Below are 11,940 nucleotides of genomic sequence, written 5' to 3' on the forward strand. Positions count from 1 at the left end.
GCACTAAAAGATTAATTATGACTCTAATGTCCAACAAGACTCTTGCTTCGTTAACTTTAGGTGAAAATACTCCAGTGTTACTCTTGGTAAACCAAACTTTTAGTAGAATATCATTAATTAGTCTGAGGCTGATGTCTATTAGAGTTATCATAAGCACAAAACACTGAAGGCAAACAATTTACATTAGGTAGAACCGAGTGGCCCTGAAATAACCTTTTATAAACAAGCAAAGTCTCAGTTTAGGTTTTGTTTGCAACTTAGTTCCAAGTTTAAGTTGAATAAAAACTGGCTTTAAACTCAGGATCACAGATGAGCTCCTTTACTATGTTGATCTGTAGGCGTCTGTTCTTAAACATAAACCAGCCCAAACTAATTTACTATAAAATGAAATGGTGTTTGTAGAAATTCAGAAAAAAGCTGCGTCAGTCTCGACTGCATATGTGGACATATTTCTATATTGTGCTCTATTTACACAAAGTAAGGTTAGTTCATCATTTATGTTGAACAGACTCTCCCAAAGTTTTACGCTGCTGCGCTGACACTGAACCGCGTGCTGCACTGGGTCGGTATGACCAACAGGTCAGAACCAGCTCTAAACAAAGTGACCGCTGGGCCCTGATTGGTGGGCTTACTTCACACTTCTTTGTTTTGACACGTGGATCGACGATTTCACAAAATGTAGTGGAGTAAAAAGTCAGATTTTTTTACTTTGAAATGTAGTGGAGTGAAAGTAAAAAGTCGCCCAGAATGGAAATACTTGAGTAAAGTACAGATACACTAAAAAATCGACTTAAGTACAGTAACTAGTTACATTTATACATTTACTTAGCTATTGTCCACCAATGGAAGGCACAACCAAAAGTTTGCAAGCTAGCCCACCTGTCTGTAGCTGCCTGTCACTCATTCATTTCTTTATCCTCACAACAACATTGAGTGCATTTACACACATAATCTGATCACTATTGGACTTTGCAGTTATCTGCTTATTCAAATGGGTGCATAAACAGCCCACTCTGATTGAGGTCTAGAAATCTGGTAACAGAAGCTGGATTGGAACTCATAAATGAGAGTTCTCAGTGCAAGTGTACTCTTACTCACATTTCTTTTATTTCTCTGAGCCTGCGCATGTGTGAAAATGTACACACGTTCTGTGTGATTTTTTTCTCTGTCATGCTAAATTTAGATCTTGGACATGAAGTTTTTTCTACTTAAGCTTGAACACAAACGTGCCATCACAAGCAGTTTCCTGTCAGATAGGAGGTGGTGAGGAGGTTTGCGAGTGCAGCCAGAAGAAATCAGTCCTCAGTGATGGCAAAGGAAAAATACGGTACACAGCTTTAATTTATGCTCTTACTCATTTTCAAAAAAGGGTTGTAATAGTAAATGAAACAGCCTATAATGCTAAAGCTGAGACTGATGGAAATAACACAGCAGTTACACTGATAATGGAAGATGAGTGTTGGGTCTTATTGTCTTATTGTTTCTGTTGTAGTGAGTTTGTAGTTCTGTGTATCTAGAGCTGTTCACTCAGAGGGGTTCTACCTAATGATTTAAGCAATCACGCAATATCACTCACACAGACCGGCTATCAGGCTGCATTAGAGCTCCCACTGCAGGGTTTATACTGTATTGATCACAGTATTGATCAGATACTGACACATTCAGATGAATGAATTAAAGTTTTTTGTTTTTCTCTGCAGGCGAACCCCGGACGTTTGACCCTAATTTTAAAGGGCCCATTCACAACAGGTGAGAGGGACTGTTATTCACTTCACTGATGCTGTTGTAACAGTTTATAACCTGTGCTTTAAGTCTGCTGTAAGAAGTATTTTCCTGTTTCGATTCTCATTTCTGTCAAATGTTTCTGCCTCATCTTTGGTGTTCTGGCAAATTGAGTTGATGAAACCTTGTCAAAATATCCTACCGTAGTGCATATTTATAGGTAACACTCTACATAAAAGTATGATGAGATTAGATATGTGAGATTTTAACAGCCTAAATCAGTTTATTGAATGTATTACTAGCATTAAAAGAATAATCAAGATATTTTGAGAGACTACATCAGCTTATCAGGGTGTTAGAAGGAATATTATGTTCAATTTGTACTGAATTAGCATTTAAAACACAATAAAATGTTTGAAACGTCAAGTTACTACAATGCTCGGTAGGTCTACTCCATCATTAGGACACGTTATTAGACCACTGGACACACCACTGACCACATGGTTGTAAAGTTACAATTTGAACAACAGTGTTGTCTGTTCAGTTATAAGCTGTTTCTAATTCAATTCTGATTTAACTCTAATTCTACATTAATTGAACTTTTTCTAATTCCATTGTTAATCAGTTGCAATTCTAAAATATTTCTAATTCAATTCTTATTCAGTTTTAATTCTGTTTCAATTCTGGTTCTAATTTAATTCTGAATCATTTGTAATTCAATTCTAATTCCATTGTAAAACAGCTCTAATTCGGGTATAATACTCCAGAGCCCATACTAAACAAATTATGCTTTTAATTTAATACCAGCAAGCAGAGTTGCAACACTGGTTAGGGTCCTAAAGACCAGCATTTTACAATAAAACAATTGTTTATTGTTTTGATGATTCTGTAAAAGTATGAGTTTTGTCATACACTGACTGGCCACTGCATTAAGTCCAGCTTGTACACAGGGAAGTGGACTTAATAAAGTGGCTGGATGGTCTACTCTATTAAAGTACAATTGACTGATGTTTGAATGCTATAAAATTAAACAGCTCAGCAGCTCATTTATTGTTAGGAACTTGAGTAGAGGCTCTTCTGATTGACTGTGAAGAATATTTATGTTCAGTTAAAGAGCAGAACTGCACTGGCCTTTATATATGCTCACACACACACACACACACACACACACACACACACACACACACACACACACACACACACACACACACAGAGTGTGTATAACTCAGCACTGTGTGTTTAGCTTAGTGCAGTGTGTATAACTCAGTACTGTGAGTATAGCTTAGTGCAGTGTGTATAACTCAGTACTGTGAGTATAGCTTAGTGCAGTGTGTATAACTCAGTACTGTGAGTATAGCTTAGTGCAGTGTGTATAACTCAGTACTGTGAGTATAGCTTAGTGCAGTGTGTATAACTCAGTACTGTGAGTATAGCTTAGTGCAGTGTGTATAACTCAGTACTGTGAGTATAGCTTAGTGCAGTGTGTATAACTCAGTATTGTGCTATAACTCAAGTGCAGTGTGTATAACTGAGCATAGTGTGTATAATCCAGCATATTGTGTAATTTGCTGTGTGTGTAGGAGCTGCACTGATGTTCTTTGCTGTCTGCTGTTCACTCTGGGCTTGCTGGGTTACCTAACAGTCGGATATGTTGGTGAGTTTTGTCATCTGTAAAATAAATAAATCCTCTATCTCTATATCTATCTAGCTATCTCTCTATCTATCTCTTCAGTGTATTTGAACTCTGAGCTCATTTGAGTGGATGAAGAACTAAATTGTGAGTGAATAAACAATATCGTAATAAACACTAACTAGAAAAGTGCCTTTCCTGTAGAAAATGCAGAGTGATTCAGCAGCTTAAGCAATGCCCAAACAGTTGCTAAGGTGTTTCCAAATTATTCTTATGCCAATTTAAGTGGTTGCCATTGAATTCCAGGTGGTTGCTAAGGTTTTGCTATGTCGTTGCAATTGTTCCCACATGGTTATCATGGTGTTTCAAATGAGTTTGTGTCATAATTATGTATGCACAAACTTCTGCACCCCATTCATTCTTTGTGGGGAAACAAATCGTAATTTAACAATAAAAGTACGAAATCAAAAATCTGTATAAAAGCCATTATCCAAAAAATCTGGAATTGTCAGTACCTCAAAAACGGCAGGATGAGTTAGTGGACAAAAATCCAGCAGTCATAGGAAAAAAAAGTATTGCATCTGATAGCAATAGTGTTGCATGTTGCTTTGCCATGAGCAATCACTAATCATATACCAATCTGTACACAATTACAATCGTTATTAATGCCAACAACATACCCCTCCCATCCCCCACCACCCCCCAGCCTGGTTTCAGGGTGACCTGCGGAGGGTGATTCATCTCACAGACAGCAGGGGGCAGTTCTGTGGTCAGAAGGGAACCCCACTGGAGTGAGTGCATTAAACACACTCACAGTCACTCACTCACTTACTCACTCAGTCACATGTACACGCACACACACACGCGCACACACACACACACACACACACACACACACACACACACATACACACACACACACACACACACACACACACACACACACAGTTCAATTCAGTGAAAACATGAGTTCTCTGGCGAGCTCAGTCGATCCTCACTCTATGTGTGTGTATATGCAGGAAGAAGCCCTTGCTGTTTTATATAAATAGTCTGAAGTGTTTGAGTTTGACGGTGCTGCTGGAGTTCCAGTGTCCTACCACACAGGTAATACCCATTTACCCCAACATAAAGCTCTCAGTACCCAACCATATTACTCCACCCCACCTGCTCTGTGATTACACTGTGTTGCGGTCAGCCGAACTGCTGTGTGCAGCAGCAGTTATATTGTTATTGATGTGATATTGAGATTGTGTGTGTGTGTGTGTGTGTGTAGATCTGTGTGGAGAAATGTCCAGAGCGGTCCCTGACGCTGGCGAATGCTAAACGGAACACAGAGGACAAGCAGTACTACTCACAGTTCTGTAAGGAGGGAGTGAATTTTGCACTGGTGAGTTAAACATACACACATTTACTCTCTAACACACACACACACACACGTTACTGAGAAAATACCCCTTACACATCTTACACAATTGAATACAGTTTACTTGAATTATTCAGTTATTGAGTTGATTAAATTGAGTAGAGGTGATTGAATCTGTTGATTTGGTTGAGATGTGTTGAGTGGATTATATTCAGCTCTGTTAAGCTGATTGAGTTGTGTTGTGTTTGGTTGATTGAGTTGTGTTGAGTTGATAGTGTTGAGTGGTGTATAGATAATTGAGTTGTGCTGTGCTAAATGAATGGTTTTGTGTTTTATTGATTGATTTGTGTTGAGCTGTGATGTTGATTAAGTTGTGTTAATTGATTTGTTTTTAGTTGAACTGATTGAGTCATGATGCGTTGCGCAGAGATAATAGAGTTGTCTAGCGTTGTATTTTGTTAGATTGAGCTGTATTGAGATGATTGTGTTCAGTGGAGGTCACTGAGCTGTATTAAGTTGTGTTTATTTGATTGAGCTATTTTAAGTTGTGATTTGATTGAGCTATTTTAAGTTGTGATAAGTTGTGATTGTGATTAAGTTTAAGATTTATTGAGATATGTTGAGTTGGTTGTTCAATTGAGTTATCTTGAGTTGATTGAATTATGTTGACTTGTGTTCAGTTGATTGAGTTGTATTGAGTTGATTGAATTGAGTTATGTGTAGTTGGATGAGTTGCATTGAGTTGCGTTTAGTTGATTGAGCTGTTTTGAATTTTGTTGAGTTGGGTTAGCCTTCCTCCCGATGACAGCTGGGATAGGCTCCAGCACTCCCCGCGACCCTGAGGGCGAAGTGGCTTAGAAGAAGTTAATTGAGGGGCATTGGGCTGTGTTATATTTATTTGATTGAATTTTGTTTTGTGAAATTTTGTTTTGTCGGTTTGAGTGAGATTTGATGAGTTATATTATGTTGATTGGGTTGTGTTTAGATGATTGAGCTGTGTTGATTGAGGTTTGTTATATCGATTTGATTGAGTTGAGTTGTATTTAATTAATTGAGTGGTATTTTGTGGTGTTGTGTTTATTTGATTGAGTTTTGTTATTTTGGCTTGATAGAGATTTGAGTTGACTAAGCTGTGTAAAGTAGGGTTTACTTAACTCTGCTGAGTTGTTTATGGTGAGTTGTACATATTTGATTGAGTTGTATTTAATTGTTTGATTTGTGTTGGGATGATTGTGTTCTGGTTAGTTTATTGTAATGTGTTGATTGGTTTAGGTTTTTAGTTTTGTTGAGTTGTGTTGAGTTGAGGTGTGTCGAGTTTGTTGTTCGGTGCAACTGACATTGTTATTTTTGTTTCTTTTTGTTTACAGCCGAATACTGAACTCCTGAAAGACGAAATGTGTCCAGATATGATCTTTCCCAGCCAGCCTCGTGAGTTATTCAGTTCTGTATCAGCAACTTTGATCTGACCTGTTCATATGCTGATGGTGTGTGTGTGTGTGTGTATGTGTGTGTGTGTGTGTGTGTGTGTGTGTGTGTGAATGTAGTTATGCACAGGTGTTTCCCAGTCCTGCCGATGACAAAAACAGTTGGTGATAACACTACCATCAACACCCTCTTAAATGCTGCAAGCAAGTCAGTCTGTGTGTGTATGTGTGTGCATATGAATGTCAGTGTTAAACTGTCAGTGAGAAGCTGAATACTTTTTTGTTTCTGCAGGGAGTCTAACCCTGTTAGAAAAGCTCAGGAGGTGGCCATGAAGATCTTTCAGGATTACACACAGTCCTGGCAGTGGATCCTGCTGTGAGACTCTCAGCCATTATACACCAATTAACCACCTAATGCTGCATAACACACTGTATGACGGTACAATACTGTATGTCTGTCTCTCTATCTGTCTGACTCTCTCTCTCTCTCTCTCTCTCTCTCTCTCTCTCTCTCTCTCTCTCAGTGGATTAGTAATGTCCATGGTGCTCAGCATGATCTTCATTGTTCTTCTGCGTTTTGTGGCTGGGGTTATAATCTGGGCGATAATCATCTCGGTCATCCTCGTTATTGGTTACGGTGAGGACGTTTCTTCTGCTGTAGATCAGACTATTTTCATACCCCAGTAAGAAAACGTCTTAGGATTTCCATTAAACGAAACAGTTGTGTCTACCAGTAAAATCAAACTGAAAATGAACTCAGCAGCATTCAGTGGGGTATGATGATGGTGCACAAAATCACACCCCACTCATCTCATCTCTCTCTCTCACTCTCCCTCTCCCTCTCCCTCTCTCTCTCTCTCTCGCTCTCTTGCTCTCTGTCAGGTACCTTCCACTGTTATATGCAGTACGCTGCTCTGAAAGGCCAAGCTGGATCAGATGTTACCATAAAGGAGCTGGGTCTGCGGACAGATTTCTCCATCTACCTGCAGATCGAACAGACCTGGCTGGCCTTCAGTGAGTTTGCTACTATTATTATTTTAAATATTAGATTTACTATTATTATTATTATTATTATTATTATTACATATGGTGGTTAGCTCATCTCTCAGTCTGTGTGTGTTTCCCTCTCAGCAATTATCCTGGGTATCGTGGAGCTGGTGATCCTTCTCATCCTCATCTTCCTCAGAAGCAGAATCGTCATCGCAATCGCTCTCATTAAAGAGGCCAGCAGGTAAGCTCAGTAAGCTAACATTAGAGTTAGGCTACTAGTGTAAGATTATATCAATGATAATAACACAGTCTAGAGGCTGACCGTGTATCATACAGTCTCTCTTTTTGTGACAGTTTAGAGGGAGTGGTGATGAACTGCCTAAAGGTTTTTGATTAAATGCTGATAAATTTAGCATTTCCTCTGATTTGGAAGTCCAGTGCTGCTATATAAAGCCCCAAGGGCGTTCAGTTGATTGACTGGCTTTCAAAAATCTGCTGGCAAAAATGTGAGATTTCATGTTGTGTTTATGTCCTAAGTGAAAATAAGTTCATCCTTAACATCCTCTACAGATTCAGCATTAATACAATTATGAATTGATTGTAGTTATTATCATTAAAGTTGTGTTACTGTAATTTTCACCCCATTTATTTTTCAGGGCTCTGACTCATATGATGTCATCGCTATTCTACCCTCTGCTGACCTTTGCCCTCTTGTCTCTGTTGATCGCATACTGGGCCATAACCTCTTTGTATCCATCTCAGAGTTACACACACTCTTATAGCACCACAGACTCACCTCGCAGACACACCACCATCACTCTCGGTCACTTTCACTCAGCTAACAGAGAGACAGACAGAGAGATACATAAACAGATGGATAGACAGACAGTGACAAATGCATAGGTGGACAGATGAATAGACAGACAGAAACACAGACATAGTACTGATAAAAGCTGCGTACAAGGTTTACATTTATATTACAAAGTAATCAAATGAGTCAAAGTAATTAAACATAAATATAAAGTGCTCCTATAGAGGAACGTCCAGCTGATCCTTAACCGCCTCCTGCAGCTTCCTGTCCAATCAGCCGATCTATAAAGTTAAAGACACCACAGAGTGTAAATACTCCAACCAGACCTGCGACCCTCAGGTCAGTCTCTAGAAACACCTTTTAATAATATTATCAAGAATTGATAATAATAAAAAGATTATAATAATTTCTACAGTACACATACACACTATATTCTTCTTGTATTGTACTTTTTTCTTGTAAAGTTTGCGTTAATTAATATACTATTAACTTCTACATGATCATTTTCCAAATGTCTTACAAAATAACAGACTGTTTTTAGACTGAATATGCAGTTATATATGATGTTCAAGATGGGGATGTGATGCATGCAGAATGTATGCTGATTTGCACAAATAAAATCATATATATATATATATATATATATATATATATATATATATATATACCACCCCAATTCCAATGAAGTTGGGATGTTGTGTAAAACAGAAATAAAAACAGAATATGATTAATTGTAAATCCTTTTCAACCCGTATTCAATTGAATACACCACAAAGACAAGATATTTAATGTTCAAACGGATAAACTTTATTGTTTTTTGCAAATATTCACTCATTTTGAATTTGATGCCTGTAACACGTTCCAAAGAAGTTGGGACAGGGGCAACAAAAGACTGGGAAAGTTGAGGAATACTCAAAAAACACCTGTTTGGAACATTCCACAGGTGAATAGGTTAATTGGAAACAGGTGAGTGTCATGATTGGGTATAAAGGGAGCATCCCTGAAAGGCTCAGTCGTTCACAAGCAAGGACAGATGAGGTTCACCAGTTTGTGAACAACTGCATGAGCAAATAATCCAAAAGTTTAAGCACAACGTTTCTCAACGTGCAACTGCAAGGAATTTAGGGATTTCATCATCTACAGTCCATAATATCAAAAGATTCAGAGAATCTGGAGAAATCTCTGCAAGTAAGCGGCAAGGCAGAAAACCAACATTGAATGCCCGTGACCTTCGATCCCTCAGGCAGCACTGCATTAAAAACCCACATCATTCTGTAACGGATATTCCCACATGGGCTCAGGAACACTTCGGAAAACCACTGTCAGTTTGTCGCTCCATCTACAAGTGCAAGTTAAAACTCTGCCAAGCAAAGCGAAAGCCACATATCAACACCACCCAGAAACAGCTTTCAAGTTGTTTTTGGAAATCATGGACGTCGTGTCCTTCAGGCCAAAGAGGAAAAGGACTGTCCGGATTATCAGCGCAAAGTTGAAAGCCAGCATCTCTGATGGTGTGGGGGTGTGTTAGTGCCCATGGCAGGGGTAACCTGCACATCTGTGAAGGCACCATTAATGCTGAAAGGTACATACAGGTTTTGGAGCAACATCTGCTGCCATCCAAGCAGCGGCTTTTTCAGGGAAGTCCTGCTTATTTCAGCAAGACAACGCCAAGCCACATTCTGCACGTTACAACAGCGTGGCTTCATAGTAAAAGAGTGTGGGTACTAGACTGGCCTGCCTGCAGTCCAGACCGGTCTCCCATTGAAAATGTGTGGCACATTATGAAGCTCAAAATACGACAGTGGAGACCCCGGACTGTTGAGTGACTGAAGTTGTACATCAAGCAAGAATGGGAAAGAATTCCACCTACAAAGCTTCAACAATTAGTGTCCTCAGTTCCCAAAAGCTTATTGAGTGTTAAAAGGAAAGGTGATGTAACACAGTGGTAAACACGCCCCTGTCCCAACTTCTTTGGAACATGTTGCAGGCATCAAATTCAAAATGAGTGAATATTTGCAAAAAACAATAAAGTTTATCCGTTTGAACATTAAATATCTTGTCTTTGTAGTGTATTCAATTGAATATAGGTTGAAAAGGATTTGCAAATCATCATGTTGTTTTTATTTATGTTTTGCACAATGTCCCAACTTCATTGGAATTGGGGTTGTATTTATATGCATTCTTTCTTTTTTCACAGACATTCAACAGCTCTGAAGCGTTCAAGCACTGCCCAGGTGCGAAATGTCTGTTTGCGTTCTTTGGTGGAGAGACGTTCCTCCATAAGCACCAGATCGTGTTTCAGGTCTATAACTTGTTCATGTTCTTCTGGTGTATGAACTTTGTGATTGCGCTGGGTCAGGTGACCCTGGCTGGGGCCTTTGCCTCCTACTACTGGGCCTTCAAGAAACCGGCTGACATCCCGACGTTCCCTGTCTTCTCCTCACTCGGGCGGGCCCTCAGGTGTATTCACTATTCCTACTGTCCAACTCTGTTTAATAGAAACACAAAACGTGGTACAATAGTTAGCTAACCATTCAAATTTACAGTCTTAATCTTGAACCTACCAGAGCTGGTAAGCAGAAAACCAACTACACTACATAGTACATAGTACATAAGTTGGCTTCTTATTTCAATTTTTCATCCCACCTTAAATGGTGCAGCAGTTACGATCTGACGCCTGCGCATCATTTAAGATGGGATGGAAAATCACTCTAAGATACTGGCAAGTAAAAATAAACATGCCTGTGTTGTTTGTGGCACCATACATAGTCTATTAATACATTGTCACAGCTAAAAACAGGAGCACAAAATCATGTGATTAGAGTGGATTAATGATGTTCTCTCTCTTTCCTTTAGGTATCATACTGGCTCAATGGCCTTCGGTTCTCTGATCCTCTCCATCATTCAGGTGATCAGGGTGATGCTGGAGTATCTTGAGAAGAAACTGAAATGTGAGCTGGAGTTTTTTCTGTCTCCTGTTTTCTGTCTTACAGTGAAATAACATGAGAAAGCAGCTCGTTTAAATGTGCGGTGCTTCATCAATGCTCAAAGGAGAAGCAGTAGGAGGCTACATGAACCTGTTAGCTAATGTTAGTGTATGTGTTTAGTGACTTTTGATATGGGCTCAGCTCACTTGGAACCTGGACAGAGGTGGTACCAGAAACAGTACCTGTTACCAGGTTTGTGAGTAGAGTTGAATCAGTCCAGCCTGTACCATAAGTGGAAAAGCGAGCTCAATTCCTGAGAATTCCTGCTTCATCCCAAACTGCACAGTAGCTCTGCTGTGCAAAATTGGTTCATATTCCATTAGAAGTGCACTCATCAGTATAGACGTACAGAAGTGTGTGGGTTGGGACGCTCCACAGCTGCTTTGCTCAGCTGCTCGTTAGCTGCTCATTAAACACCCCAAGACAAAATTTAACGTGTTTCCTGATTAAAGAAACATTTATTGAGGTAAAGTAATGCATTTATTAAGGTCAGCTGATGTTGACTTCGCATTCGCCAGCCACTTGTTCTACATTTAAGTCACCGCAGTGTAAGGTGGAATGGAGAATTCCATTCCATTCCATTTAAGGTGGAATGGAGAATTCCAATGAGAACCTGGTGAATAAGCAGCTGACTTCAGCTTTATGTCTATATATATATGTATGTATATATATATATATATATATATATATATATATATATATATATGTATATATATATATATATTATTTTAGAGCTTTGGCAGCTTTAATAGTCATTTTTCTAGCTTGTTGGAAGTTGTTGGAATTTTCTGGAGATATGGTTATACACATCCACCAACCCTCAGATATCGAGCGCACATTGGTTCACTGGCTTGATAAGGACCCCTGCTGATTTTAAATGCACATAGTCGTTCGTTTTAGAAAATAAGCTAAAATATTAAAAAAAAAAAAAACAGAGGAAAAAATGAATGACTAGGCCTAACACAAAATAATTCAGTTGAAAATTTTGTGGTTGACAAAGTGCTAGATTGGCC

At 39.0% G+C, this 11,940-nt stretch overlaps 1 protein-coding gene across 1 annotated transcript in view; it reads left to right on the forward strand.

The window, feature by feature from the left end:
• The first annotated feature begins 1,247 nt into the window (after positions 1-1,247).
• LOC108415101 (choline transporter-like protein 2) overlaps positions 1,248-11,940 on the forward strand; it is a 23,247-nt gene continuing 12,554 nt past the window's right edge. Inside the window, exons 1-16 of the mRNA XM_037536606.1 lie at positions 1,248-1,327; positions 1,701-1,749; positions 3,303-3,376; positions 4,059-4,143; positions 4,372-4,456; positions 4,626-4,739; positions 6,083-6,143; positions 6,260-6,347; positions 6,432-6,515; positions 6,664-6,776; positions 7,022-7,153; positions 7,271-7,370; positions 7,786-7,878; positions 8,201-8,279; positions 10,138-10,400; positions 10,797-10,891. Coding sequence (XP_037392503.1) covers positions 1,309-1,327; positions 1,701-1,749; positions 3,303-3,376; positions 4,059-4,143; positions 4,372-4,456; positions 4,626-4,739; positions 6,083-6,143; positions 6,260-6,347; positions 6,432-6,515; positions 6,664-6,776; positions 7,022-7,153; positions 7,271-7,370; positions 7,786-7,878; positions 8,201-8,279; positions 10,138-10,400; positions 10,797-10,891 — 1,534 coding nt within the window. The 5' untranslated portion in view covers positions 1,248-1,308. The remainder of the gene's footprint in view (positions 1,328-1,700; positions 1,750-3,302; positions 3,377-4,058; positions 4,144-4,371; positions 4,457-4,625; positions 4,740-6,082; positions 6,144-6,259; positions 6,348-6,431; positions 6,516-6,663; positions 6,777-7,021; positions 7,154-7,270; positions 7,371-7,785; positions 7,879-8,200; positions 8,280-10,137; positions 10,401-10,796; positions 10,892-11,940) is intronic.

This window comes from Pygocentrus nattereri, chromosome 30, assembly GCF_015220715.1.
Source record: "Pygocentrus nattereri isolate fPygNat1 chromosome 30, fPygNat1.pri, whole genome shotgun sequence".
Lineage (NCBI taxonomy): Eukaryota > Metazoa > Chordata > Actinopteri > Characiformes > Serrasalmidae > Pygocentrus > Pygocentrus nattereri.